Source organism: Falco punctatus (genome assembly GCF_963210335.1).
Source record: "Falco punctatus genome assembly, chromosome: 17".
Taxonomy (NCBI): Eukaryota; Metazoa; Chordata; class Aves; order Falconiformes; family Falconidae; genus Falco; species Falco punctatus.
This window is the reverse complement of record NC_137597.1, coordinates 3201139-3228193: the sequence shown is the minus strand read 5'-3', so window position 1 is coordinate 3228193 and position 27055 is coordinate 3201139. Positions and strand designations below refer to the sequence as shown.

Here is a 27055-nt window from a genome sequence, read left to right as displayed (position 1 = left end):
TCACAGCTCATGGCGTGCCATGGTCCCCTCAGAGCACTGCTGAGGCCGGGCACAGCTCATGACGTGCCATGGTCCCCTCAGAGTGCTGCTGAGGCTGAGCACAGCTCATGACGTGCCATGGTCCCCTCAGAGCGCTGCTGATGACGTGCCATGGTCCCCTCAGAGCGCTGCTGAGGCCGGGCACAGCTCATGACGTGTCACGGTCCCCTCAGAGCACTGCTGAGGCCGGGCACAGCTCATGATGTGTCACGGTCCCCTCAGAGCACTGCTGAGGCTGAGCACAGCTCATGACATGCCATGGTCCCCTCAGAGCGCTGCTGATGACGTACCATGGTCCCCTCAGAGCGCTGCTGAGCCCGGGCACAGCTCATGACGTGTCACGGTCCCCTCAGAGCGCTGCTGAGGCCGGGCACAGCTCATGACGTGCCATGGTCCCCTCAGAACGCTGCTGATGACGTGCCATGGTCCCCTCAGAGCGCTGCTGAGCCCGGGCACAGCTCATGGCACACACCACCTCTTGCTGAGCCCAGGCTTTACCTTAACCTTCCTCCGCAGCCCGACATGACGCCTCGACCCTCCCGCTCCAGAGGGAGCTCCTCTCCCATGGCTTGGGGCATCCCCCGTCAGCTCGGCTTGGTTACAGGAGTGCCAGGGGGTCGGTAAGGGTCTCTGCATCGATCTCTGCATCGCAGGGACAGGCAGCTCGGAGCACAGACGCGCTTCATTGTAGGTGTCATCGCAGGCGTGAGGAGTGTAAACCCTCGTCGGGCGCACGAGGGGAATATGGGCCCATGGCAAGCACAGATGCGGTGGGAACGTGGAGGGACATCGGTGAGGGCAGCAGTTTTGTTGGTTGGCAGAACAAAGGTGGAAAGGGGGCTGTGACTGTTCCAGGCTGTTTCTTTCCTCTGGCATCCATTGCTTTTATTTTACGGATGCTTTTCTTAAATAGCTCCGTAGGCATCTGTTCCTCACTGTGCAGGAATGGGATTTAAATCCCAGCAAACAGCAACAGGTGGCTGCGAGCGCGGGACAGGGACGTGGGGGTACGTCTCCAGACCTTGTGGTTGATGTTCCAAAGCTTGGTAACATCAAACCCCAGCCTGTTTGGGGCTGTATGAGCTGAAGCCACTGCCAATAATCACGGCGCTCCGGTGGAACAAGAACCACATTGTTCCCATCTGCTGCTGCCCACCAAGGTCCAGGTGACCTCCTCCTTGCTGCATATCACTGAAGTTCTTCATCGCTGAGCGACGTAGCTCTTCACTGGGATCCCCAAGCCATGCTGGAAGGGGCCAGGAAACTCCCCCAGCAGCCTTGAGCTCCAGCCTTGTGTCCTCTGCAGGTCAGCAAAGGAACCTGGTGCTGGAAGGAAAATCTTTGGTTGTTCAGCGTGGGAAGGCTGGAAAGAAGGACTGCCGTGGGAAGGAGGGGTGGGAAGGAGACTGAGGTCTTTGGTGGTGTAGAGGGTGCCTCTGACCCTTGGAAATGGCCAGCGCAGCATTGCGTGGGTGTAAATTGCGGGTGTAAATAAAACGTTTAGCCTGCCCCTTAGAGGATCTGCTTCTGCTGGTTTTTTCGGGTTGCGTGTATAATAGGGGCCTCTATTGTGATGTTGTTCAATATGTGGATCTCTCAGGTTTTTTTCAGTGGAGCTTTTGACCCCTTTGTAGTCAATTTAAGTCTCCTGATGTCGAGCTTGGTTTTTTAGTCGCCTTGTGCAGCCCCCCAGGCATCTCTGGCCCACAGACATGAAAGCTGCTGCTCAGGAGAATCAAACCACTCCGGAGCAAACTCCTGGGGTAGAATTAAGTTCATCCCCAGTGGCTTTGTGCATTGTAGCCACATTGTTTGCTCATTTGTGCTCTCTAGGAACCTCAGCCCCTGCTCCTGGCACAATACCCAGCGGAACTGGATGATGGGAGGTTTTTGGAAAGCCTTGAGCAGGCTGTGGTGACGGCGAGAGGGTGACTGACTGAACTTTCTGCTTTCACATCAGCAACCTTTGTCCATGGTGGGACAAAGAATCAGCATGGGCTGAAATAGCAGTTAACCCCACTGAAGTCAAGTCTTTTTAGCGTTACAGCATGCGTGGGTGCTGTTTGCAGAGGGATTCTTTGTTATCCGTGGCTGGGAGGTGTTTTCAAGTGTGCCAAGAAGATAAAAACATTCCTAGATTGCCGCTTAGAACTTTCTGTCGTTGCAGACAAGGTTGCAATGTTCAGCTCAGTGTGTCCCAGTTCATTTCATCGGTGCTTTCAAGGTATTTTGGAGGTGGGTAGCTGTGTCTCTCCTAATAACCAGGTGCATGTCTTATCCCAGGCACTCAGCTCTTGCTGGCAGCAATTTCCACGCCGTTTTTAGATGCTTCTACATAGCACTAAGTAATTGTGTGTTTTACAAATGGGTTGTTTTATGGCAGTCGATTGCTGCAATGGAAAACCCACTTTGGGAAATTTCTTTAGACAATATACTGATTGTTTCAGCACCATTTTTCAACAGGTAAAGTAACCCTCCCTTCAGGTGCTTGTTTTGCTGCAGATGGCTCGTCCCTCAGCACTCCCAGCAGTTGGCTAATGCTTCATTTTTCCTGAACACAATACTAATTATGTGTGGTCAGCTCATGCTAATTACTTTTTCCTCCAATATCTTTTTGCTCTTATATCTTTTTGCCTCCGGTTTCTTCATTGCTCGTACCTGCCTGAGTTGTAAGAGAGCTGCTTGCCAGCAAGATTTTCTAGGTTTTTCATTTGATGATCAAATTGCTTTTATACCCTTATTTTAAAATCCTTTTTTCCTGCTGATTGAAGCCCTTGGGGCTCAGCTGGGACGAGTGGAGCTGGGTGTCTGCAGTCTGCTGATCAAGTGGCTGATGAGAGTTTTAAGGCAAAGGTCCTGAAATTTGCAGGTGGAAATTGTCATCTCTTATTTTGCATCTGAGATTAAACTGTGCCTGCAGGCTCCATCGATGTGGGTGTGTGTACTGAAACTGGTACCTGTAGCTTCTTTCTGTGGATGCAAAAGAGAGTTTGGAAACTTTTCTTAAAGCCTGTTTTGTTTCTTAGGACACGTGTGTCACGGCTTAATCTCGTGGTTCACGGAACTGGTACTTTTTTCAGGAAAAAGTGTTGCTCCTGGAATTGTTACTTCTTTCTGGAATAAGCGTGGGGCTTCTTGTAGGTCCTGGTCCTGCGAGGTGCTGATTGCTTTGACTCACATGATTGAGGGTTTCTGAGCCATGTCCTTCACAGAGCAGAAATAATGCAATGGCTAAGTACAAATTATGGGTTTGTACTATGTTTTCTTGTCTGCGGGTCCCACAGAAAGGGGCTGGAAGTGTGGTTTGCTCTAAATAAGGGTGAGTTGCTGGTTCAGGCCTCTGTGTAGCAACAGATAAGCTCTGGGCTGGCTTATCTTCTCGGGGAGATTTTACATTTGCTTTTCTTTGTCTCCTCTCCAGCGTGTTTCAGCCTCAGCCCGTTTCTTCCCATAACTCATGTTCCCATCCCGACGCTGCCCTTCTCGCTTGTATTACTCACTTGGCTTCCTCTCTGCTTTCCCTCTTCGCTGCCTCCCTCCTTCACCCTCAGATCGCCTGGCTCCTGCCGCCATGTCTCCATCCTCCCCCAGGTCATCTCTCCGGCTCCAGGCTTCTTCTCCGCTCCCCCTTGACAGGCACCTCCTTAATGCCAGGAGCTGACTCTCAAATAATTATCTGGGTTGCTGATTAGCAGTTTGCGAGGGCAGAGCTGGCTTGGGCTTTTTGTTAAGGCTGGAGCAAATACCATTGCACAGTTCCTGGTGCGGTCTAGGAGCTGTCTTGCAGCTTTCCTGCTCGATCCCCTGTGGATCCTCTGTGCAGAACCGGCTCAGGTGTGTGAACATGGGTTGTGGCTCCAGAGGGACTAACGCTGAGCCAGAGCTATCGAGTCTGTCTGGATCTGTGCTGCTTGTTCCTGTGCTCATTCCCTTTCACTTCCTCATGGATCCCACCAAAGAGCAGAAGGGATGCACATCTAGCTGCGTTGCTCTGTTCATCCTCTGGTTCTGTTTGGGCTTTTGTGACCCATTTTGCTTGTTGGGAAGGACACAGTCCGTCCAGTGCACTGTCTGGAGAGGGCTGTAAGGAACAGCTAGATCTGTGAGAGAAGGGAAAGCAAAGCTGGAGGGTGATTTTTCATTATGGGACCTTCTGCATCCACAGTGTGGGAAAGGAAGAATGGTGGCAGCCCTGAGGTGGGAAACTTGGAGGAGCAAGCAGTCTCCTGGACTGAGGGAGCACTGCTAGTTTTCTCATGTGGAGCTCAGCAACAAAAGAAAATTGGGAACTGCTTTCATAGGACAGGAACAGTGCTTTCCTTTCCACCTGGAAAACATCCAGCACATTTTGTGTGCTATTGGGGATATAAAAGAAAAGCCACAGAGGCAAAAGAACAGAGGAGAACTCCTTGGCTGGTGTGGACTTAGTATGTGAACGGTGCAAGCAGATGTGTTAAGTACTGTTTGAATTTCAGAGGATCTGAACGGTTTGCTGAGCTGAACGCACAGCAGAGTGTTGGGATGCTATGCTGTAAAATTAATTTGAGCTCTTCTCATCTGGCGCTATGGGGGTCTGTACATGTCCTGACATGTAGATGGAGATGGTTGGAGGGTGCTGTGTGTTGCTCTGACACACATTACAAGAAGTGGTTGATATATCCATCGTATCTAAGGCGGTGTAAAGTGTCAGCAAGCCTGAAACTGCTGGAGTCTCTAGTAGAAATGTTGCTTTGTTGAAACACCGAGTGAGTTTTTGAATCTGTGCTGCTCCTTGCTTGTCTTCTGGGCTTACGCTATCCTCTGTCCTGTTTTGGTACAGGGTCTCTGAACTGCAGCGATGAGGAAGCCTCGGAGGAGGTCCCGGCAGAACTTGGAGGGGAGGCGCTCTCCCTCGCCCTACAGCCTCAAGTGCTCACCGACTCGAGAGACACTGACTTACGCTCAGGCCCAGCGGATCGTGGAGGTAGACATCGATGGGCGGCTTCATCGCATCAGCATCTACGATCCCTTAAAAATCATCACGGAGGACGAGCTGACAGCCCAGGACATCACAGAATGCAACAGCAACAAGGAAAACAGCGAGCAGCCCCTTTTCCCTTCCAAATCTAAGAAAACACCTTCCAAAGGCAAGAAGAAGGAGTCCTGCTCCAAACATGCACCAGGGACATCTTTACACTTACCCCAGCCCAACTTCCGTGTGGTGGACTCCTTCGGCCAGCCAGACGCCCCTCCTCTCCCTGCTGCTTACTACCGGTACATTGAAAAGCCTCCCGAGGACCTTGATGTAGAGGTGGAGTATGACATGGATGAGGAGGATCTGGCGTGGCTGGACATGATCAACGAGAAGAGAAGGGACGATGGTTATGGGACAGTTTCTCCAGACACTTTTGAGCTGCTGGTGGATCGGTTGGAAAAGGAGTCGTACCTTGAGAGCCGGAACAATGGGGCTCAGCAGTCCCTCATCGATGAGGACGCCTTCTGCTGCGTCTGCATGGACGATGAGTGTCACAACAGCAACGTCATCCTGTTCTGTGATATCTGCAATCTGGCCGTGCACCAGGAGTGTTACGGCGTGCCCTATATCCCCGAGGGGCAGTGGCTTTGCCGCTGCTGCTTACAGTCCCCTTCTCGCCCTGTGGATTGTGTCCTTTGCCCAAACAAAGGTGGAGCCTTCAAGCAGACTAGCGATGGCCGCTGGGCTCACGTGGTTTGTGCCATCTGGATCCCCGAGGTCTGCTTTGCAAACACTGTGTTCCTGGAGCCCATTGAAGGGATAAATAACATCCCCCCGGCTCGGTGGAAGCTCACATGCTGTATCTGCAAGCAGAAGGGCATGGGAGCTGCCATCCAGTGCCACAAGATGAACTGTTACACTGCCTTCCACGTCACCTGTGCCCAGCGGGCTGGTCTCTTCATGAAGATCGAACCCATGAGGGAGACCAGCATCAACGGCACGACGTTCACCGTGCGCAAGACTGCCTATTGTGAGAGTCATTCCCCGCCTGGAATGGTGAAAAAAGGGTCTTCAGCTGCTAGCGGCGGGGGGCAGGAGGACACTGTGAAGGAGCAGGGAGAGGAGGAAGCCGATTCTGGCCCTCCCAAAGGGTCTCTGAAAAAGAACCGAGTGAAATTGAAGCAGAAGATCAAAAAGAAGCCTGGTGGTGTGACCAACGGGCATTCGTCTGTGCCCATGGTGACCGTTGCACAAATCCCCTCTTACAGGTGAGTGTTGCAAGTTTGGGGAAGGAGCTGGACAGCTGGAGCTGGACAGGGTCTTTTCTGAGGACTCGGTCCCTCTTGGGGGACCCTTCCAAGGTCCTCCCTTGGAAACACTGAATCTTCAGTCAAGACCTAGCAATAACTGTGTTCAGAGTCATTCCTGACCAGTGTTCTTCCGTGGGAGTGTCACTGGTGCATGGTGGTTCCCTGCTTTGCCGAGCAGCCACCCCAGACTGTTGTGTAACGCAGAACCCATGGTGGTCCCTAACCCCTAACAGCAAACACCCACCGAGCACCTGGATTCAGATAGATGGCTGTGAAGGTGTTTTTCAAATACTTCAGGCATTGCAGGTTGGCAGACAGATAGGGGTCATCCCAGTATTACATATTTTTTTCAATCTCCTCGTTTCATAGTTTCTTAATTCCTCCTTTTATTACGCAGCATGTCAAACCTGTCCATATTGCAAGCAGCTTTGAATTTGGCTGGGCTGTTTTTTTTTTTTCTCCCAGCTCTCTCTCATGCAGAACTAGGTAGCGCTGAATTTTTATTTGGTGCCTTAGGAAGTGTAATGGTGCGTCGCTGGTATTTTAACAGATAAAGCTCTGGAGAACTGCTGATAAGGCACTGCATATAATCTAATGAATGGTTCGAAAAGGTTGGAATAGGTGAGATATTATTCTTGGACTCCTGCCAAGTTAGTTTCCCGGGCTCCAGCTTACTAACACCAGGCTTAATTGACCCCCGGGAAAGTTCTTGACACTGAAACTAGTTTTGAAATTAAGGCTTGGAGGCAAGTAGGCGATTGCGTACTTTGACCGTGCTGTGCCAAGTGCTTGGTGAGAACCTCCAGCTGAGCTGCTACTAACGTAGGGATATATTGGGAAAATTAGGCACGTGTGACTTCACGGTGGGGAGATCCCAGATTGTACCAGTTGCATGTGTAGTTCAGAGGGTGCATTGACACGACACTGCAAAGCTTCGTCGGGAAACCTGATGGTGTCACAGGGTCCGCAGAGTCACGATTGCTTTGCGGTTGGCTCCCTGACACCTCTTTGCTTCCTTCAGGTTGAACAAAATCTGCAGTGGCCTCCCCCTCCAGAGGAAGAACCAGTTCATGCAGAGGCTCCACAACTACTGGCTGCTGAAGCGGCAGGCGAGGAACGGGGTGCCGCTGATCCGGCGCCTGCACTCGCACCTCCAGTCCCAGAGGACCGCGGAGCAGGTACTGGTCCCCAGCTGAACCCGTGTGGGAGGATGGAGAGCTCGTATTCCAGGGGCAGATGCGCTTGATGCATGGCTGGGAAGGGGAATGAGGGTGGAAGGACCAGAGGGTGACCTGATTTAAGTCTCTTTTGGTCTCCTCTTGGTACGCTCATGCGTGAAGAGCTGCGTTAGCATATCAGTGGGATATCCCTTGTGCTAGAATTGCTGTGGATGAGGCAGCTGGTAAGAGTTTTTCCCCTGAGTCAGGAGACCCAAAATTGTGCAAGGGCCCTTGGTGCACTGATCTCTTAGATGCATCATAAACCCACGTTCCTCACGAGTGATTAAAGATCCCCTCCCCAACAGAATGGGTGTTAGCTCCAGAGTCCTGGCCATCTTCCAGTTTGGGTCATTCTTCCTGCAGCTTCAATTTCTGACCCTCCCATGCAGATTCATATGGAAGTTTAGACATAATCATCAGCTCTGGACTCCTTTGCTTCCTCCTCTGAGCTGGCATCCAGAGTCACTCGGTCTCGATGCTGTTAAACAGTACTGCTTTTGGCACGAGAAGTAGTTGGTGAAGCAATCAAGCAGTCGGACTCTACCCTCCAACATAGCCTGTCAGCAGGTGGTGTGCGTGCACGTATATTTTTAATGTAATTGGAGGAATTTATAGGCTTTTGGTTTGTGTGAAGACTGCTCTGGGTGATTAATAAAAAAAATATTTCCCGCTCATCGGTCTGGAGCTTGGGGAAGCACAGCATTTCCTTCACGTACTAAGTTGGCATTTACCAGAAGTAAGTTCTTGAAAACCAATGTCCTATCAATATAAACCATCAAGATCTTGTGAAGCAATTGTCCTCTCTTGGCAATCATGCAAAAGTGTGTACACTTCAGGTATATCCTCCAAACCGTGTAAAAAGCTACAGATTTAGGAGAGGAAGGATGATTGCATTGCGAAGCCACTGAACTGTGCCTTGAAAGGTGTGAGCTCATCTCCCCACAGTGGCTGCTCCTCTGTTTTGGTAAATCTCTTTCCATGACACTCTTATTGGTTACAAAGAGGATAACAACAGTGCTTTTCTCCCATGCTTTCGCTTGCCTTGCCTTTATACTGTAAATGCTTTGGGCCGCCTCTTCAATGCACAGCAGCCAACAGAAAAATTTCCAGGCTCTGTAGTGAACTTGGATATAAAAGCAGGGAGGGAGTAAAGGAGCATGCACTGAGGTGTGTTCCCAGAGTGTAGCTACAGCACGATTTAGTCCTAACTTCACAAATAACATGAAATCCTGAAAGGCTGGTGTTGTGTTTGTGAGACAGCTAAGTGCTGAGGAAGGCGGGGAAGCAGTCTGAGCAAGAGACAAGTAAACAGGAGGAAGATTATCAGAGCTATTTGCCAGAGACGCTGAGACAGGGGGGGAGATGCAGGAAGCCACTCGTGTGTTTCATCTCACCCCACTGCTGTGTCTTACAGAAGGAGCAGGATGAGAAGACCAGTGCCGTGAAGGAAGAGCTGAAGTACTGGCAGAAACTGCGGCATGACTTGGAGCGGGCACGGCTGCTCATCGAGCTGATCCGTAAGAGGGAAAAACTCAAACGGGAGCAGGTAGGGAGTTCTGGCTTTGAGTTGCTGCACTTGGCTTCGATCCCGTGCAAGCTCTCTGTGCTGCAGGAGGCAGAAGCAGTTTTTCTTGAGTTTTGTCCCCTTTCCACAGAGTCTGACTGTTGGATGGACTCTCCTTTCATTACTCAGAACCAGGATTGGGCTGCAGAGTGCTGGGAAGATGTATTTGCATAACTGGTAGCAAAACTGATTCCTGCCCTGCAGTACCTCTTCTGTTTCTGGGCATGGACTGGGTGTTTTGCAGAGTAGAAATTAGATCTCCTTTAATGATTATTTCAGGAGTTTGATAACACCTACTCCAAAAAGACATCTAAATAGGAGTTCTGCTCTTCATTTCTAAAGCTGAAAATTCCTGGGTTTCCCTCTAAGTACTTTTTTTTAGAAGAAAAAGCTTTACGATGGAGACCATTTACTAAATTTTCCAATTTCCACTTTGATCTGTGTGCAGTTCTCCAAAGTTGCACCGGTTGAGGTTGCTTCCCCTGCTTGCTAGCTTTGTCTCTTGAGGGTCTTTGCGTGCTGTACCTGGTTTGTCACTGCAGCCACAACTGTGCTGTCTGGCATGAGTATCTTCAAGGCCAGCTTCATGAAAGACTCGCCCTGCATAGAGTGAGCAGGTACATGTGGCCTCAGGCATTCCCTGGGTGTTCTCAGGCTGGCTGCAGGAAGCCAGGCAGAGGGAAAGCGGCATCCTCTGTGATCGCAGCTCCTCTGTGCAAGCTGGTTTTTTGTGGCCAGAAACTGCCCACAGCTTTTCTGGAGTCCTTTTGATGCCAGCACTGGTTCATTTTCTGCGTTGTCCTTCATTTACAGTGGTTGCTCAGACCTGCTTGCTGTGTGGACATATTTTAGATAGGAGGATAAAAAAAAAAAATCACTCTTGGGCTTTGTTTGCTTTTGGTATCTTGATATATCCCTATCACAGTTGGCTAAATCCATAAAAGCTTGTTAAAACGATGATGTGCTTTATGAAAGGATAAGATATCACGGAAGAGTGTATCTAGTTGGAGCTCTATCCTAGTCCAGCTTTTAGGTGAGTGGAGAAGGATGCTCTAGAGTCCTGAATCCTTGTTCGGCTTCTTTCCCGTTTTGTGGGGGAGAGCGTGGTCTTTATATCCGTCTTCATTCATTGTCTTATTGATGCTGTCTTGTATTTGATGTGCTAAGCAACAGTTTGCTTTATGTAAACAGACTTGCTTTCCTTTCCTACTGACGTGGTTGCTTTAATGACATAATGAGGGATTATAAGATCAAAGACATTGAAACGTTAAAGGAGAAATAAATACTTCTATTCTGTTCCAGTCTCCTTTGAATAGAGTTTCATGTGAGAGATCAAACCAGTGCTACAACTTGTTTGCTTGAAATCAGTGTTAGAGACTTCATAAAGGGTGTAAGAAACCGTATGAGGAATTTGCAGACATCTAACCACTGTTGTTTGGCTTCTGCCTTGAAGTGTGAGAGCTTATATCTTAAACTTTGTTTATGCTCTCTAGCCTAATTATGGGTGTTGTTCATGTAAACGCCTACATGCTTTTAACTTTTATATAGTGTTGCTAATTGGCATAATAATATCTTGAGGGAGGGAGTCCTACAGGATAATTTACCAGGCATGAATAGCTTCTTCCTGTTTTCATTTTCAGTTGTATTATCTTTTAATTTTCTGTGGTTTCCTCTTGTTTTGGCTTTATGAGATGGGATAAGCAGGAGTTCCCCTTACGAGAGGACTGGACTGTGCAGTTAGACTCTGCAAAGTGCTGTCTCACGTGCATCCTGCACATGGAGGGGACAAGGTGTTTCCCAGAAATTCTTCGGCAATGAGTCTACCAGGCTAGTGCTGTGATGACCTGAGATTTCCACCACTGAGTAGAGCTTGGGTGATGATTTGGGAGAAACCGGAGGGAGACGCCACTCCTATGTCCTGTCGTCGATAACTGTGCTCATTTGTGTATTCCCGTTCCCAGGTCAAGGTTCAGCAGGCTGCTATGGAGCTACAGCTGACCCCTTTCAATGTACTTCTGCGCACAACACTGGACCTGCTGCAGGAGAAGGATGCTGCCCAGATCTTCGCAGAGCCTGTTAACCTGAACGAGGCAAGTCTCTTTCCTAGAGGTGTCTTAACGGGTTGTAGATGAGCTATCGCTGGGCAGAAGCTCATGTGCTGTCATAATCCTGGAAGCACAAACCAAAACCACCTTGTCCCAAGCTGCTGGTGGAATGTCTCAAAGAGGACTCCCAATGTGGGTATCCTTCCGGGCCAAAAAAGGGTATTGTTTTCTGGAAGCTTCAGCACGTCTCAGACAAGTAATGTTTTGCAGAGCCAGGATGTGTCTGCCTTGACTGGGTGACACAAAAATGACCCGCTGGCGCTGCCCCTTGCTGGTGGAAAGGGCATTAAGAGTGCTTATGATGGATACGCTCTAGTTGGCTAGTAAATGGTTTTTGTAATTGTACAGGTTTTATATGTTTAGGTTCCAGATTACCTGGAATTCATTTCCAACCCAATGGATTTTTCCACCATGAGGCGGAAGCTGGAGTCCCACCTGTACCGAACATTGGATGAGTTTGAGGAAGACTTTAACCTTATAGTTACCAACTGCATGAGGTATAATGCTAAAGACACGATTTTCCACCGAGCAGCTGTCCGGCTCAGAGACCTCGGAGGAGCGATATTGCGTCATGCACGGCGGCAGGCTGAAAACATCGGCTTTGACACTGATGTGGGGATTCACCTGCCTGAGTCGCCCAAAACCGAGGACTTTTACCGCTTTTCTTGGGAGGATGGTGAGTCTTTATTATTAACCTTTTTTTTTTTTACAGGCAGGTCGTAACTGTGTTCTTTGTTCTGAGCATGTCACTCAGCCTGCATGGAAATCACAACCATTGTTCAGCATACAAGAATTTTCCTATCGATGTATTTACGTTAGCACATATCTAAGTCCTTTAGGGCCTCAAAGGGCAGGATTTCAGGTGAGTGGGGCACTCTGAGCTAGGTGCAGCTTAGCTCCAGCTCTCCTAGTGCATGTCTGGCTCTGAAGAGCCTTGTAACTGCCCGTGCTGTTTGCTTTTTGGTATTTTACAAGAACAGTGCGAAGGTGGCTGTAGAATCTTTTGCTCTGAGGAAAGCTCATTCATTTCATCGGCAGTTGGCAAGGTACAGAGCAACTGGGTTACGTGGAGCCCTGAGGACTGGGAGCGGGTGATGTGGGGTTCGGGTACTGGGACCCAAGCAGTCCTAGCTGAGGCTTTCTGTTCACAACATGACCGCTTCCATTCCCACAGCCGTCTTGAGATGCAGCCCCAAGGCACTGGTTGAATAACTTGGCTAAACTTAGTACAGGGTACCGCTGCCATCCAGCACGCCGAGCCTGCAGTCTGCTGTCCAGTTCCTAAATGTTGCAGCCTTCTTGGGTGCACATGGACAGTCTGTTAACAAAATTGGTGTTGGTGTAGGATAGCATGTCTCTCAGCTGTCTGCCGTGCTCCTGTGGATGCCAGCCCTTCAACACAGCCAGGAGAATGGCAAACGTGTTTTGTTTTGGCCAGTTCTGTTTGTGGTATGATTTTTGTCATTTAACCTGGCAGTGAAATAGGTTTCTGGCATGGACCTGGACTGTGAGCTGCCTTGGGTGCAGACACATGTCCTTTCACTGTTGCCCCTGGGACAGTAGCAGGAGCTGGAGGGCAGTGCAAATTAATTCAACTGCGCTTTACCCAAAGGAAGGAAGACCGAGCTCCAAGGTCAGCAGTTGCCAAATCCCCAAACTAAAGCAATTGGTTCCTGAATAGCATCAAAGAGAATGAGGCATGGCAGTGGTCCCAAATACTTCTTCAGGAAGCCTTACTCCTTCCCTTCACTGGTTCAATCTCTTTTGATGCAGTGGATAACATCCTCCTGCCGGAGAACCGGGCTCACCTTTCCTTGGAGGCCCAGCTGAAGGAGCTGCTGGAGAAGCTGGACATGGTGAGCACCATGCGGTCCAGTGGTGCCCGGACGCGACGCATCCGGCTCCTGAGACGGGAGATCAACTCCATTCGGCAGAAGCTGGCCCAGCAGCAGAACAAGAGCATGCCCAACGGGGAGCCTGTGCCACGGGAAGAGGGGCCGGATAAAACATCAAGGGGAGGGGACGAGGAAGGGGAGAAAGGTGAGAGGTTTCAGCAGGATTTTAGCTCCAGCTTTCTAGTGCATATCGACAGTCAAGGCTTGCTGTTTCTCCTGTCTGTGGCCCTAGTGAAAGACAGGAACGGCTGTTGTTGGTTTTGGGAATAACTCTTTCTGAAATGTTAGAGCAGATTCTTTATTCCTTTAACAGATGATGCCAAGCCCCCGCACCCTCCAACCCTGGAGCCCACAGGACCCGCACCCTCCCTCTCAGAGCTGGACTCTCTGCAGGACCCTCCAACGCTCAAACCCATCAGTGACAGCAAGTCCTTGAATCAGCTGCAGAAGAGGGTGAAGCCGGACAGGGAGCTCTTTGACAAGAAGGCTCTGCAGCGGGAGAGCCAAGCCTTCCAGCGCCTGCTCAGCGACAATGGCCTGAACGGACTGGCCTTGCCACCTGCGGATACCCCTGCCAGCCCCCCCTTCAGCGGCGTGGGCCGGCGGACATCTGTCCTTTTTAAAAAAGCTAAGAACGGGGTGAAGCTGCAGAGAGGCCTGGACTGCTCCCTGGAGAACGGGGAGGACCACAGGCAGAGCAGGCCGCTGTCACCCTCCCGCCCGGATGGGGAGCGACAAGCTCGGAAGCGGCCCCAGAGCAGGACCTGCAGCGAGAGCGATGGAGAGAAGTCACCCAGGCAGGCAGGGCAGAGAGGTAATTCCTTGGGATCTCTCTTCCTTCTGAACACCTGGAAACTGCGAGATGGGGCTGAGGGCGTGGAAATCCTGGGGCCGAGACATCTGCATCCAAACTACTCACCTGAAACTCACTTTAATGCTTGGGGGGAAATACAGTCGCTGTAAGCAGACGTGTGTGACAAAAGCATTGTCTCTTCCACACATTTCTAAAATAGGGCAGACAAAACATGTCCATAATGAGTTTCTGGCAACTTTGTTCAGCTCTAGATGCCTCCGTTTTAGACATTTAAAGGTACCAAGATGAAGCCCAGGGGGTCATAAGTAATTCTTCTCTTTGCCAGTCCGCAGGGCTGCTGTGAGAGAGGGTTTGCCATTTTTTGTTGCGTAAAGCCAACGTGCCCAGCCTCTTCCAGAGCTGTTGAATGGCCTGACTGGAGACTCCAGACTCTCCAGTAAGGGCTGAGAGGTGCTGGCATTCCTGCCCTTGTGGAAGGGTTTGTGTTGGCTTGGCCACTCTTAGGAGTAAGAGTTCCCTGCAGCAGAAATGGTGCAGTTGGTTGGAAGTGTGCAGTGGACCAGTAACACAGCACCCATGTAAGAAAGATGAGGTGTTAAACATGTGTACCCTCAGTTCTGGAGTTTAAATAAAACTAGTGGGAATACCAAGCAGGTTCCTTTTCAGATTAGATCTGCAAATGAGAATAAGCAGCTGAGATGAAATTTAGAAAGATGCCGGGAACATCCGAGTAACAACAATGTGATTTCTTTTTAGCTGTGTTAACAGCTGTTGTGGGACAGTTCCCATCTGTACTTGACTTAGCCCACACCTCAGATATTATCTTGAAGTTATTTGGCTGTCAGAAGGCTGCTAGCAAATCGAGAGGAGGAGGAAAGCAGATGAATGTGGGCATTGACTTACCAGGACAGGTTAAAGGAAACACATAGACAGTTTCTCCAAAGAGTTGAGGGACTCACCATTGTCATCTGCCAGTAATTAAAGCAGAGAGGAACTGCCCACAGTGGATACAGGTCAGAATGAGAGGCTGCAATTAAAAAAGGGAAAATAAAGGCAGGATGCTGGAAAATCACTGATGACTAGGCAGTGACATCTTTCCTCTGCTGAAGCAGCACTGCTGGCTTTTTCCTATGAGTTGCAGCACTGCTTTTGTGATTCAGCTCCTTCCACTGCCTCAAACACAATTTCTCCTAACTGGAGGGAGTTTCTGGTGTGCCAAGTCTGTGTTACTGCAGGAGCAGGTCAGTGTGATCGGGACTGTCGGAACAAGGTGATTCCCAGAAATGTGCCTCTTGTGGCAGTGCTGTATTTACAGCTCGAAAAAACCACTAGTGGCTTTGGCATGAATTTGCCCATTGTATGGTTGACAGGCTTTCGGTGGGGAACTTGGGGGTGGTGGGTCCCTGGAGGGGGGAAGGCCATGGTCATCTGGCTTCGTCAGCCTGCTCTGGGCTTGGGGATACACTCGGGGCTCGTTCCCTGTCCACCTCTGCCTGTCCCTGGTTGTAGGATCTTGTCTAAACTTGGAGGTGAGCCCAGCTTTCTGTGTAGGTGTCCCTCCAGTGCACGGAGCAGTAAACCTGGCAGTGAAGAGAAGGTTTCCAGCACTGTCAGTATCTGGGGCAAAGAAGTGAAATATTCCGCTTACAGCTACAGTGACGTTCGTACCAGCCAGAGAGGAAGGTGGTGGGAAACCTTCTTCTACCCAGGGGGAATTTGCTTCCTCAGTGTCTGCTCCGTTCACTGGAAAATCTCATTTCCAGAAACCGAAACAGTGAGTTTTTCCTAGAGCGGTTTTCTCTCAGCAAGGAACCTGTAACCAAATGAGCTCTGGTTTTATATCCCTGCTCCCCAGGGAGCGACCAGCCCGGCAGCCAGGCCTGGGGAGAGGCAGGGAGAAGTCTGTGGCAGTCGGCGTGAAACCTCCATGTCTTTTCCCAACGACAGCTGAAGCCAGATGAGCAAGTGGTTCATTTTCTGGCCTCTGGGCTTCCCTGGCGAGCTAGGTGCTGCGTAAAGCTCTCTTCTACCATCCCTGGGCACTTCTCCACCACTTGCTTCTTCAGAGACAGCCTAATTTTTTGTGTGCTGGGTGTAAAAATACCTTTTATTAGTCACCACCTGGTTGCAGCTGAGTCTGGGGAACTCTGTGCAGGATTTCCCCTCTCTGGTTGAAGTATTCAGCATCTTTGTGTCTGTGAGTCGTGGGACAGTGACCCTACCTGAGCCTTGGTAGCATCTTTATGTGTTGCTGCTGCTTCTGCATTCAGCTCTGAGGCCCCCAACACAGGATCTGTTGGAGTAAGTCCAGAGGAGGCCACAAAGATGATAAGAGGGCTGGGACACCTTTCTTAGGGACAGGCTGGGAGAGCTGGGGTTGTTCAGCCTGGAAAAGAGAAGGCTCCGGGGAGACCTTACGGGACCAGTAGGAAAGCTGGAGGGGGACTTGTTACAGGGGCATGTAGCAACAGGACAAGGGGTAACGGTTGTCAACTGAAAGAGAGGAGATTTAAATGAGATATTGGGAAGAAATTCTTTGCTGTGAGGGTGGAGAGGTGCTGGCGCAGGGTGCCCAGAGCAGCTGTGGGTGCCCTGGCACGGTTCAAGGCCAGGCTGGACGAGGCTTGGAGCCACCTGGGCTGGTGGCAGCTGTCCCTGCCCATGGCAGGGTTGTTGAAGCCAGATGATCTTTAAGATCATGTCCAACTCAAATCATTCCATCATTCTGTGATTCTTTGGGCTGACTCCCGTTTGTCTCCTGGGCAGGAGTGACTAACGGCTTTGCAAAGCACATGGAAAGTGGCTCTGACTCTGAGTGCAGCTCCAGCCCACCGCCCAGGCCAGTGTTTGAAGCCTGCAGGTAAGTGCCCCCTGTGAAACTGTCCCCTAGAACACCTTGTGTGCCTGAATTAATCTACCTAGTTTTATTCAACTTCTTTGTTTCAAACCCAGCCCGAACTGTTACTTCTTTTGTGCATTCACCCTAAAAGATAAAAGCTGCTGAGGTTCTGTTCTGTCCTCTTAAGCTATAGGTCTCAAAAGCGGTGCGTGATTTTTCAAGCAAATGGCTATCTGTTCCACTTCTGTTCCTCAATGCATACACATCCTCTCTGCTGATGCATACCTCCTTGCAGTTCTTGAGAGCCAAAGCTAGAAAAACCGTGAATTCTAATGTCCAGATCAGCACTGCCGGTGAAGCTGAACTTGTGCCACCTACTGAAGTGCTGCTCTCTTCCTCTCAGAGGTTTAAAAGCAGAACTGGGCACTTCAAACAGGACTGAACAGACTTAAAGTAAACATCTGTCATCTTTTGGCCCAATGCAGTAGGCACCTGTGGGTACCATATCGTTTTTCTGGTCTTATCTACCTGTCCAGCCCTCTGAACACTGACTCAAGTAATTTCACAGCCCTTTCACTGCACAGTAAAACCTGTATTATGCCAGAATCACGTTTGTGTGTGTTAAGAGTGACAGGCTGGGGACGTTTGACCTTGATGGGTAAGATCATCCAGAACAGGCAGAAGCAAGGCTTTCTTAGTTGATATTCTTAGTAATATTTTCAGTGCCTTGAACGAGTCGTTGCCCTCTGCTTGTCTTTGGTGACCCTTGGGGTGATGACCTGTCACTTGAGAAATATGTTCAGACATTTAATGCTTCCAATGCAGGTGCTCAGTTAGTCCTGTAAGACTTCAAGCTCGCAATGTCAGTTGGACACTTGAAATTATAAAGCTCCCCATGCACACCCGTTCTCAGGACTGAAGCTACAGTTTAAAACTGTTAATCAGCTGCATAACAAATTATTCTGCAGCGGGGTTGAATCCCAGGAGCATTTTTCGAATGAAAACTTCACTCTGCTGTGCAGAGTGATCGTAAATGTTAGCTGCCAAAAGAGTTGTACAGTTTTGTAGCTAAGGTTTGATGAGTGTTTCCATTAGAAATCCGTTTGCAGAAGCTTTTGTGCCTATGATGAGGGGCAAGGCCCTGGATTTAGAGAAGCAATTTTAGTGCCAGGGCTTTTCCCTGTGGCAGGGTGATCCCATCTCCACAGTCAGATGCTGGGCAGCCTGAGAGAAGCACGTGGTGCCCCGATAAATTAATCTCTTAGAACATGCTGAGCCCCTTGGAGGCATAGGACCTCCGGCTCTTCTCTGGGATGGGACACCCACCCCCCTCTTCATCTCTCCCCTCTCCTCTGGGCTGTGTGCCCAGATCTTCAGGTCAGTCATTGCCTCTTCTGTAAGCTGGATCCCACCATGACCTCCGTGCAGATCTCGCAAGAAGCTCTTGCAATCAGCTCTCATAAAGCAAGGAGCTGCATCAAAGGGAACAAAAAGGAGGGACCTGAATTTGAGCATAGTTGTAGTGTCATTTAAATGAGGGCCCTTGCGTCATGCAGAAATCCTTTGTGGGGAGAGGATGCTGTCAGAACAGGACCAGGAGCCAAAAGCTCCCTTTCAAACCATGTCTTGTCTGTATGGCCCCACCGTGCTTGCCTCTGTTTCCCCACCTGTCGGTGAGGGAGACAAATCTGAATTCACAGGGGAGCGTGGGGATTTGTTAGTTGATGTTTGTATAGTACTTTGAAGATGAAAAGTGTGATCTAAGTGCTTATTACAATAATTGCAAGCAATTCACATAGCAAAAATTACATTAGAGCTGTGTGACACCCACAAAACAAGGAATTAAAACCAAGCTGATGTCTCATGGATAACTTGTACAATTATTCTATTTAGGAACAGCTCTGTTTACTGCTTTTTCCCCAGTCTTTCTTTTTGAGCCCCAAATTCACTCAGAATGGGTTGCTTATTAGAAAATCATAAAAAAAAAAAAAAAAAAAAAAAAAAGAATTACAGTAAGTGAAAAAATGCGATTGCTTGAGGTGGAGATAGTCCATTTTCTGAAATGTTTGTACTAGTGAGGTGAAAGGACATTCAGGACGTGGGCTGATAAGAGTGCAGTTGTACATGTACTGGAGTGGTGCTGGGGGGCTGCTCTGTCATCTCTGAAGTCCGTGCACGACTGGGTGAGCTCATGCAGGCTCCAGGCATCGCCGCATCAGCTCGGCGGCGTGAAGCCTTTGCTGAATTTCCTCCTCGTGTTCATAGCTCCGTTTCTGTTGGGCCCCTTTCATCACTCATGGCAAAGCTGGGATGATGTCCAGCGTACTTGCACCACCAGAAGAGGTGTGTTGGTGACATCTTGCTCAAGTATTCGGTGTTCTTTTCATGTCAGTGATGCCCCAGTACAGTAATTTTCCAGTATTTTAAACAGAGCTGGGGAATCCATTTACTTGGCTTTGTGTTCAGGGGTCACCTGTTTTCTCCTGTCTTTCTACCAGCGGTTTGATGCCTCCCAAGCGAAGTCGAGGGAAGCCAGCTCTTTCTCGGGTGCCCTTCTTGGAAGGTGTGAACGGAGACTCTGATTACAGCAGCTCAGGTGAGAATGGCTGCACAGCACGCCCTGCTGCGGTCCCACCGCGCCGTAGGGCTGGCAGCCTCTGGACCGGGGGGTCGCAGGTCTCCACATGTGCCAGGAACCAGTCCTGCACGAGCTACCCAGGTTGTACAACCAGGCTGCTGACACCTGGGCATTATTACTTGCTTCGTTACAAATTTCGGTTAGTGCATTAAAGGTTTTTCCTGCTTTTGCTGATTGCCTGTGCTCTGTGTTCTCCTCAGGTGGGTGCTTTCCGTAGGTCTGGTGTGTGTAATATGCCTGGCACTGTCTTCTCCTGGTTTGGGACTAGTTCTCTTTCATGATGCTGCGATACAAACAGTAAATCATAATTATAGGAGGGGTTTTCTCTGGAGATGACTTCGTAGCTGTTCCTTCTTGTGTTGCTATCATTGCTTTCAAGGTCTGTGTCTTGTTTTTGTCAAGTTGTCGTTGTCAGACCGTGCTATACATCTGTAAAACTGCGCCACGCTCCTCTAATGCCACCCAAGGCACTACGCCACTCTTCCAGCGCTCACACGACCAGACTCTTGTCTTACAGTCTATCAATGACAGAGTTATTGCAGGTTTATACTGAAATCAGAATTCAGCTTTGACTCCCTGGCACGCCTGTGCCCTGTACAGCTCCTGGCTCCCTGGGAACCGTTATTATCCTGGACCCTGTGCGCTCAGCAATCCACTCTGGAAATAAACTTACGGAGCGGGGCTAGTACCGGCAGAATTAGACTCAGTGGGACAATTCTGTGGTTTTGTACCTAATTTCGTTAATGGAGGAATACATCTGCAATGCAATAGTGGAGGAGCACATCAGGTCGTCTTGGCAGGGTGCTCATTGGGGTTGTGCTCTGCATTTTCTAGATGCAGTTTGACTTCTGGTAAAGGCAGTGTTTGACCATTCCCCCCCTACCCCCAGAGCAAACACTACTTGCTATAAAATTCACATTAACGAAGACGACTCCTTTTTGGGGACCAGGAGCTGGCAGATTAGTTATTCATGTCTGGAATGGATCTTTTGCAATACTTCTGACATCAGTTTGAAAAAAAATTCATAGCTAATAGGCTTCTGTCAGCTAGAACCAGGCACTTCCTGCAGAGATCAAATAGCCCCAAGGTATCTGGCATCAGCATAGTCTAGATATCTGTATTTAGGAGGAATAAAAAGGAGCTCTCTGAACACTGGTCCAAATTAATCTCAGGTAAAGCTTCATCAACGCCATTGAGGGTGGATTTGGCTTGGTGGAGCCTAATGGACCAAATTCATCGCTCGTATACCCATTTGATTTCAGCAATATAGCAGCTATTCACTCCAGAACTGAATTTGATTACTATTTCCATATTGAAGAGTTCATGTGAAGCTATGTGCATGCACAGACTTAGACTCATGATTTAGGAGACTGTGGCTTTGTCTTAACGTGGAACATTACTGTAGTGACAGAGGATAAAGAAGGCTGGACATTCACCATGGCCAGGCTGGATCTCACTGCACATTAAATTTTATCCTAAACTTAACGGAGATGAGATGTGTGTCTTACCACCTCTGGTTTGGCTACCCAGTGCCTATAGGGACAAATGATAAGTGGCTTTCCATTTTCCTCTAGTTCTTGATGAAGAGAAATGGTTTGGAATTACGCATATGTGCATGCAGTGATGATTAAATGTGTGCTCTTGCATGACGAATAGCTGAACAATAGGTTTATTATGAAAAAAAGGTGAAATTCCAGCTTTCCGCTTGCTGCGGAAGCGAATAGGTTGAAAAATTAAAACAGAAACCTTGTCAGTATGTTTTAAGCACAATAGTAGTTCATCTTTTCTAGCTGGTTGCTGGTGAGGCAATGCAAGCTGTCATGCCTGGGTTAAACAGCAGTGTGGTTTTTTGTGTTATCAAACCCCCTTGCTTGCAGTTGCCCTGCTAAACCATGTTTCCTTCTGTCCCTTAGGCAGGGCTCTCCTCACGTCCTTTGAAAATCAGGCTGAGCTGGAGCCCTTGGAGCTTGTGTGGGCCAAGTGCCGTGGCTATCCCTCCTACCCTGCCTTGGTAAGTACCCTGCTGCTCTCTCCCAGCCTGTACCCGCAGCGCAGGCAGCCCAGGACACGATGCTAGTGTGCAGTGTAACCAGACAGAAAAGGAAAACTTCCCAAAGTCGTGCAATATGTGCTTTTTTTTTTTTTTTTTCCCCCTTTCCCCTTCGCACAGTTAGTTTTCCCTCTGCTCATTGTTTCACAGCATTGCAGAGGACTCATAAAACATTGGTCTCTCAATGCCAGGGATAGGAGGAGATCTTTCTTCTCCTTTGCTGTTCACTCTGCAGTTATGAGGAAAGTCATCAGTCCTGTTGGCATGAGAAGATCTAAATTTTATAAAGGCAGGCACCAGGATCCACTGGTGTCTTAACTGCCCACACATTTTCCTATCTGTAGTGAGTACAACTCCATATGTAGGTGCCCAGCTGGCCTTGTGTTGTATATATCCTCTTGCAATAACCATATGTTTGATTTAAATATGAGAATATATGCACGTGTTTGCACCTAGTCCTTCAAACAATATTTCCTTCATATTTATCCGTCTTTGGGTATTTGACTATTAAGGTGAAATCCATAAACCTGGCTTCAGTGAGCACCGCACTCTGTTCCAAAGCAAGCCGCGACGTGCAGCCTGTGCTAGGAAGTGCCAGTACCACTGCAGGCTTTGAAGTGCTTGTTAACTTACCAACCGAAGTTGCTGAAGTGGGTATATCGGTAGGAATGTGAGATAGGCTGACTACAGTTTGTTGTTTCTACTACTTTTAAATATATCCGTTGAGCCGTGGCTCTTGTGCTGTCTCTGCTCCGTGTAATTTCTGCATGGCTGCAGCCATCCCCTGAAGTACCCTTATGGTTGGGATCGCTGGGACAGACTGTGCCTTGCGACTGATGAGAAATTGTAGGGGGTGAAAGCAAGTGTAGTCATCACGGAAATTACACAAGTCTCTACATCCAAGCAGCAGAGCTGTGAAACCAGGCGTAAGCTGACGCAGCGTGTGTGCCAGGCCATAGCTGAGCACGGGTCTGATGCCGTCAAAAAGGGCAGATTTTGCTAAAAGCGTGACCCTCATCCCTGCGCTTACTCTTCAGTGGGAGCCCAGAGGAGGGAACAGCTGTGTATCTGCCAGCCGTGTCAGCCAGCCAAAGCATTTTTAGATCTCTGCATGGCTACAGCCAAAGTTAAACTGTGCTTTAGCGTGGATTTAAACACTGGGATTGCCCCCCAAAAAGGCGGTTTTTTTATAGCAGTCCGTTGTGGTGATAAAATGTCTTAATAAATTCTTACAGTGGGCCAATATCAAAGCCAGGCTGCTTTTTCAAGCCCTTAGGAGCTGAGATCAGGAGATGAAGAAGAGTAGACCACGTACTGCATCCACCCTTTGCTGTTCATTCTCCTCCTGTGATCACATAGCACAAATGTTGGATGCTGACATTTCTGCTTTATGTGGGGAGAATCGAGGCATCTGTTACTTCTCTCCAAAATTACTGTAGTCTGTGTTCCCTTAGCCTGATAAAGCTGGCACGGCTCGTCAGCTTTTTCAAAATATCGGGCCTGATTCTGATCTAATAGCAGTATAAATCTGAGCAGTGCTGCTGAAGTCAACCGGATTGCAGCAGAATGAAGCTGTTGTGATATCGCAGGGTGCTGGCAGAGTATGGAAGTGGTGTTACGTTTATTGTGTGAGTTTGGAGGGAGGGAGGGAGGGAGGGAAATCCTTCGCTGAATACAACAATGCTGAGTTTGTACGAAATTGCCAGTTAATGTAAATGCATCTACCTCCACACAGAACCACATACTTCATGTCCTTCTTTTTTAAGGTCAGGTGCTTGGCTTTTGGATGGATTGGCTTCCCTTCCACAAAGGAAGCCTTGAGGACCGGAAAATTTTTTTTAAAGAGCCTCTGAGACAGAACAAGCAATTTTGCTTACCCATCCTAAGTAGATTTTAATTCTCTTAACTTGGATAGACTGAAAGAACAGGGCAGGGGTGGGGAAATGCATTCTCTGCAGTACTTGAAGGGTTTTGTGCTTAAATATCCTTTCCCTGTGTCCCTAGATAATCGATCCCGAGATGCCGCGCGAGGGTTTGCTCCACAATGGAGTCCCCATCCCAGTCCCACCCATGGATGTGTTGAAGCTGGGGGAGCAGAGGCAGACAGAGGCAGGAGAGAAGCTCTTCCTTGTCCTTTTCTTTGACAACAAGAGAACCTGGTGAGTGTGTGCAGGCAGGCGGGTGCCGAGAGAGAAGATTTAACATAATCTTTGATATATGGGAGCATACAGGGATGATGCTGATCATGTTACATGGAAATGGGGAAAATTTAAACATGCAGCAGTCAAGAAAAGTCTGACTAAGGAAGCCAGCCTGCTTTTCCTGGCCCAAGAGCACACCACCTTACTGCTGCACTTCCACGGTGAGCAGCCCAGCATCCTTCACCCAGGGGTCGCATCACCACAAAAATACTGAGGCACGTGAAGAGCCAATTTAGTAGTCTAAATCTGCAGCAAATTAGAAAGAGCATTTGACTCTAAAACACCAGCAGACTCAGCAGCCAGTTCCACTGCTGCGCAAAAGATTTGCCAAAAATCTCCACGGTAACATTTGCAAAACGCTGGGTTTATTCCATATTTAGACTTGCCTGCTTTTTCAGAGGTGACAAGTGCCTGCAGCTTTCAAATCAAGTTATTTGTTTAAGATGGAAAATGTAGGTGTAAGCACCTGGATCGGGGCAAGTGAAATATCTCAAGGCTTTTTACTGTTCTGTCTCAGGCAGACCGAATCTGCTGATTTTAGTATCGTTGGCTGACCACGCTTACGTGGCAACAATATCCCAGCCAGATATAATATGTCACAAACCAGTGACGTGCCTTAAAAATGAGCAATAAGGCTTTGAAATCCGTGTATGAAACAATTGGAAACTTGCAAAACTGGAGAACTATCCTGGAAGATGTCAGGCAGCTGCGTGCTGAACCCACTGGATTATTTAACCAGCGGATGCCACATGTGGGACATGAACCAAGCGAATAAATTGTCACGCAGGAGGTGATACCTGTGTGCAGCTGGGATCCCCTGGGATCCAGGGAGTTTATAATGTGGACAAGGCAGATGCTGGGCCATTGGGGTGCCCATGGGAGCGGAGGAGAGAACAGGCTTGCCTCTTCTGCTGCTGCCTCTATGAAATAACATACCAAGCATTTAAAAAGGAGCCTGGTGGCATTCAACAGCTCTTCTCCAAGCATTTAAAATGAGCCTGGGGGTATTCAACAGCCCTTCTCCTCCTTAGTCTTCTGAGGAAGGTCTTTGCTGGCATCCCTGGGAGAGCAGGGAACCATGAGGTCAGGGAAGGGCGAGGTGCTGGAGGAAGGAGGTGAACGTTTCCCGGAGGCTGTGTCACAGCTGGAGGGAGGGTACATCACGGGGAAAAAGCAGAGCCAGTCCCCCAGCGGGGTGCAGCAGCAAGGGGGACTGTTTCCCCTACATTTTGGGGCTGCTGCGGTGTTTTATGCGGTCCAAAGAGATGGAAGCAAGGTGCAACAGAGGCAAAGGAAAAGTACATGCTGTCTTCTTGGGAAGCTGAGAAGGGGATCACGTTTGCATCACCTGATGAGAATGGTTGTGTCCTCTGGGGAAAAGAGGGGCCAAGGGACACACTCCTGAGGCTTTTTATTAGCACGCTGCATTGTTTCACTGCCCCTGATTACCAGAACCACTTGATACAGGGCACGTTCTTCGAAGAGGTACTAATGATTTTTAGTGGAAAATCAATGGCAGTGCTATGCTTGCTGTTGCTGTACTCATCGGTTTTGAAAAATCTAAATCCAGACTTGGAATTGAAACTACCTTCCCAATAAAAATCAGCACTTCGGCTTTGCCCTGCTCTTGTTGAAGACAAGCTCTGGTGGGTGTTTACACTCTCAAGTGGCCACTTAGAGCCTTGTTTGCAGTTTGTGGGAAGCTAAGGTGCCTCAGAAAAGTCATAAAAACCCTTCTTGGTGCCAGATCCGAATTCTGCTGACTTCAGTGGTGCCACAGAAGGATCACGAAGGCTGAAAATCGGTCCCTCGTCTTTGTGGTGAAGATGAGCTGAGCTGCCCCGTGTTGCCCACGTTGGCTGGCTGGGAGATGCATTGCCCTGTGCAAGCAGCGGCTGAGGTTGAACTCCTAGGGGCTGGGCTTTGTTAGGAAAGATGGATGGCATGTACCTGAGTGTGCTAGTTAACCTGGGCTAATGATTGCCCAATAAAAACTTGCCACAGATAAGGCACTTGCAATTTAAGTCATCACTTGGAGTCAGCCTGGGCTTGGGACGTGTCTACTGGAAGCTGCCTGTTTCTGGATGATACTCGGGTAGTTATACCCACCCAAACGCTGATGCTTACAGTGTCTTGGGACAAGGCAGAGCTTTCTCGGAGATAAAAACTTAACTTTCCACCATGGAAGTCCCTGTATTTGCTGCTCTGTGGAGCACAGGAATTTCCAACTTTCCCCTGGAGCTCCAGGGAGCATTGAAAGCCTTGAGGGAGGACTCCAAGGAAAGAGAAAACTGCTCGTGCGGGAAGGTATTTTGGCTACAGGTGGGGGGTTCACTATGTCAAATGCGGGTCTCTAAACATTGGTAGCATCATGATGGAGTGTTAATTATAAACAGATAGATCACACGGGTGTAGCCGCTCCTGGGGAGGAGATGACAACCAGTGAGTAGTTGCTGCTGAGGCGTGTGAGGAACGCTTGTGGAGCTTGTGTTAGCCCGTGTCTTGGAAATTCCTGGGACAAACTCCATGGCCTGGAGCAGCCATGCAGTGGGTGTGAGAGCCAGGCACATGGGAGCAGTCAGCCTGCTGTGAGAGCTCAGGCCTCTGCAAGGGCAGGAGGCTCCGGGCGTTTGCTCTTCCTTCCCGTTTCCCTGCCGATGCCCTCGGTGACAAGGCTTTGCGCTCTGTTGCAGGCAGTGGCTTCCGCGTGACAAAGTCTTTCCCCTCGGCGTGGACGACACAGTGGACAAGTTAAAGATGATGGAAGGACGAAAAACCAGCATCCGCAAGTCTGTGCAGGTGGCGTATGACCGAGCCATGATCCACATGAGCCGCGTGCGGGGAGATCATCCCTTCGTGACCTCCAGTTACCTGTAAGGGGTCGGGGTGGCCGGTCCTCCTTTTTCTCCAGACCCCACGCTCGCTGCGTCGGCAGAGCGGACCGTCTCGTGCACTGCCCAGCCAGGGATGCCGTTCCCAGCAGCTGTCAGCACTCCTCAAAGTACCCTGAAACGTGCCAAAAAGCCTGTCCAGCTTCTTTCTGAATGTGTCTCGCTGAAGAGCTGGCAGATGAAATCTCTAGTCTACAGGGCCAGGAGTAAGGTGGTTGGGGAAAGCTGCCAGGTGACGGGAGCCAGGGTGAGCTGATGCAGCGAGCAGAGCGCAGCGTTCGGATGTTCGGACCTCGTGCACCCTCCCTCGCCCCTGCCTCCCCCGTGCCACCGGGGTTTTGAAGTCGTCGGCCAGCCCCGAGTAATTCCCAGGAACCCGTCACCACTGTAACTGAACCAGGATCCTTTACGGAAATCTCAACTGGACTTTCTTGTGCCAAATTTACCCTAACCGTCATTGGCCTTGTCATTTTTTTTTTTTTTTAAATGACATTGGTTGTCCCATCACATTAAAAAAAAGAAATCGTAGCTGGGA

General features: G+C 49.3%; 1 protein-coding gene across 9 annotated transcripts in view; it reads left to right on the top strand.

The window, feature by feature from the left end:
• Window positions 1-27055, top strand: part of BRPF3 (bromodomain and PHD finger containing 3) — a 33306-nt gene extending 6251 nt beyond the window's left edge. For 3 of the 9 annotated variants that reach the window (XM_080367228.1, XM_080367227.1, XM_080367225.1), the window contains exons 2-13: window positions 4859-6261; window positions 7325-7481; window positions 8938-9069; window positions 11049-11177; window positions 11556-11868; window positions 12966-13232; window positions 13401-13901; window positions 16668-16761; window positions 19239-19336; window positions 21292-21389; window positions 23433-23587; window positions 26323-27055. In XM_080367228.1, the coding sequence (XP_080223354.1) occupies window positions 4877-6261; window positions 7325-7481; window positions 8938-9069; window positions 11049-11177; window positions 11556-11868; window positions 12966-13232; window positions 13401-13901; window positions 16668-16761; window positions 19239-19336; window positions 21292-21389; window positions 23433-23587; window positions 26323-26506 (3513 nt within the window). In that variant the 5' untranslated portion in view covers window positions 4859-4876 and the 3' untranslated portion in view covers window positions 26507-27055. The other 6 variants (XM_080367224.1, XM_080367226.1, XM_080367229.1 and 3 more) reach the window with 6 other exon arrangements.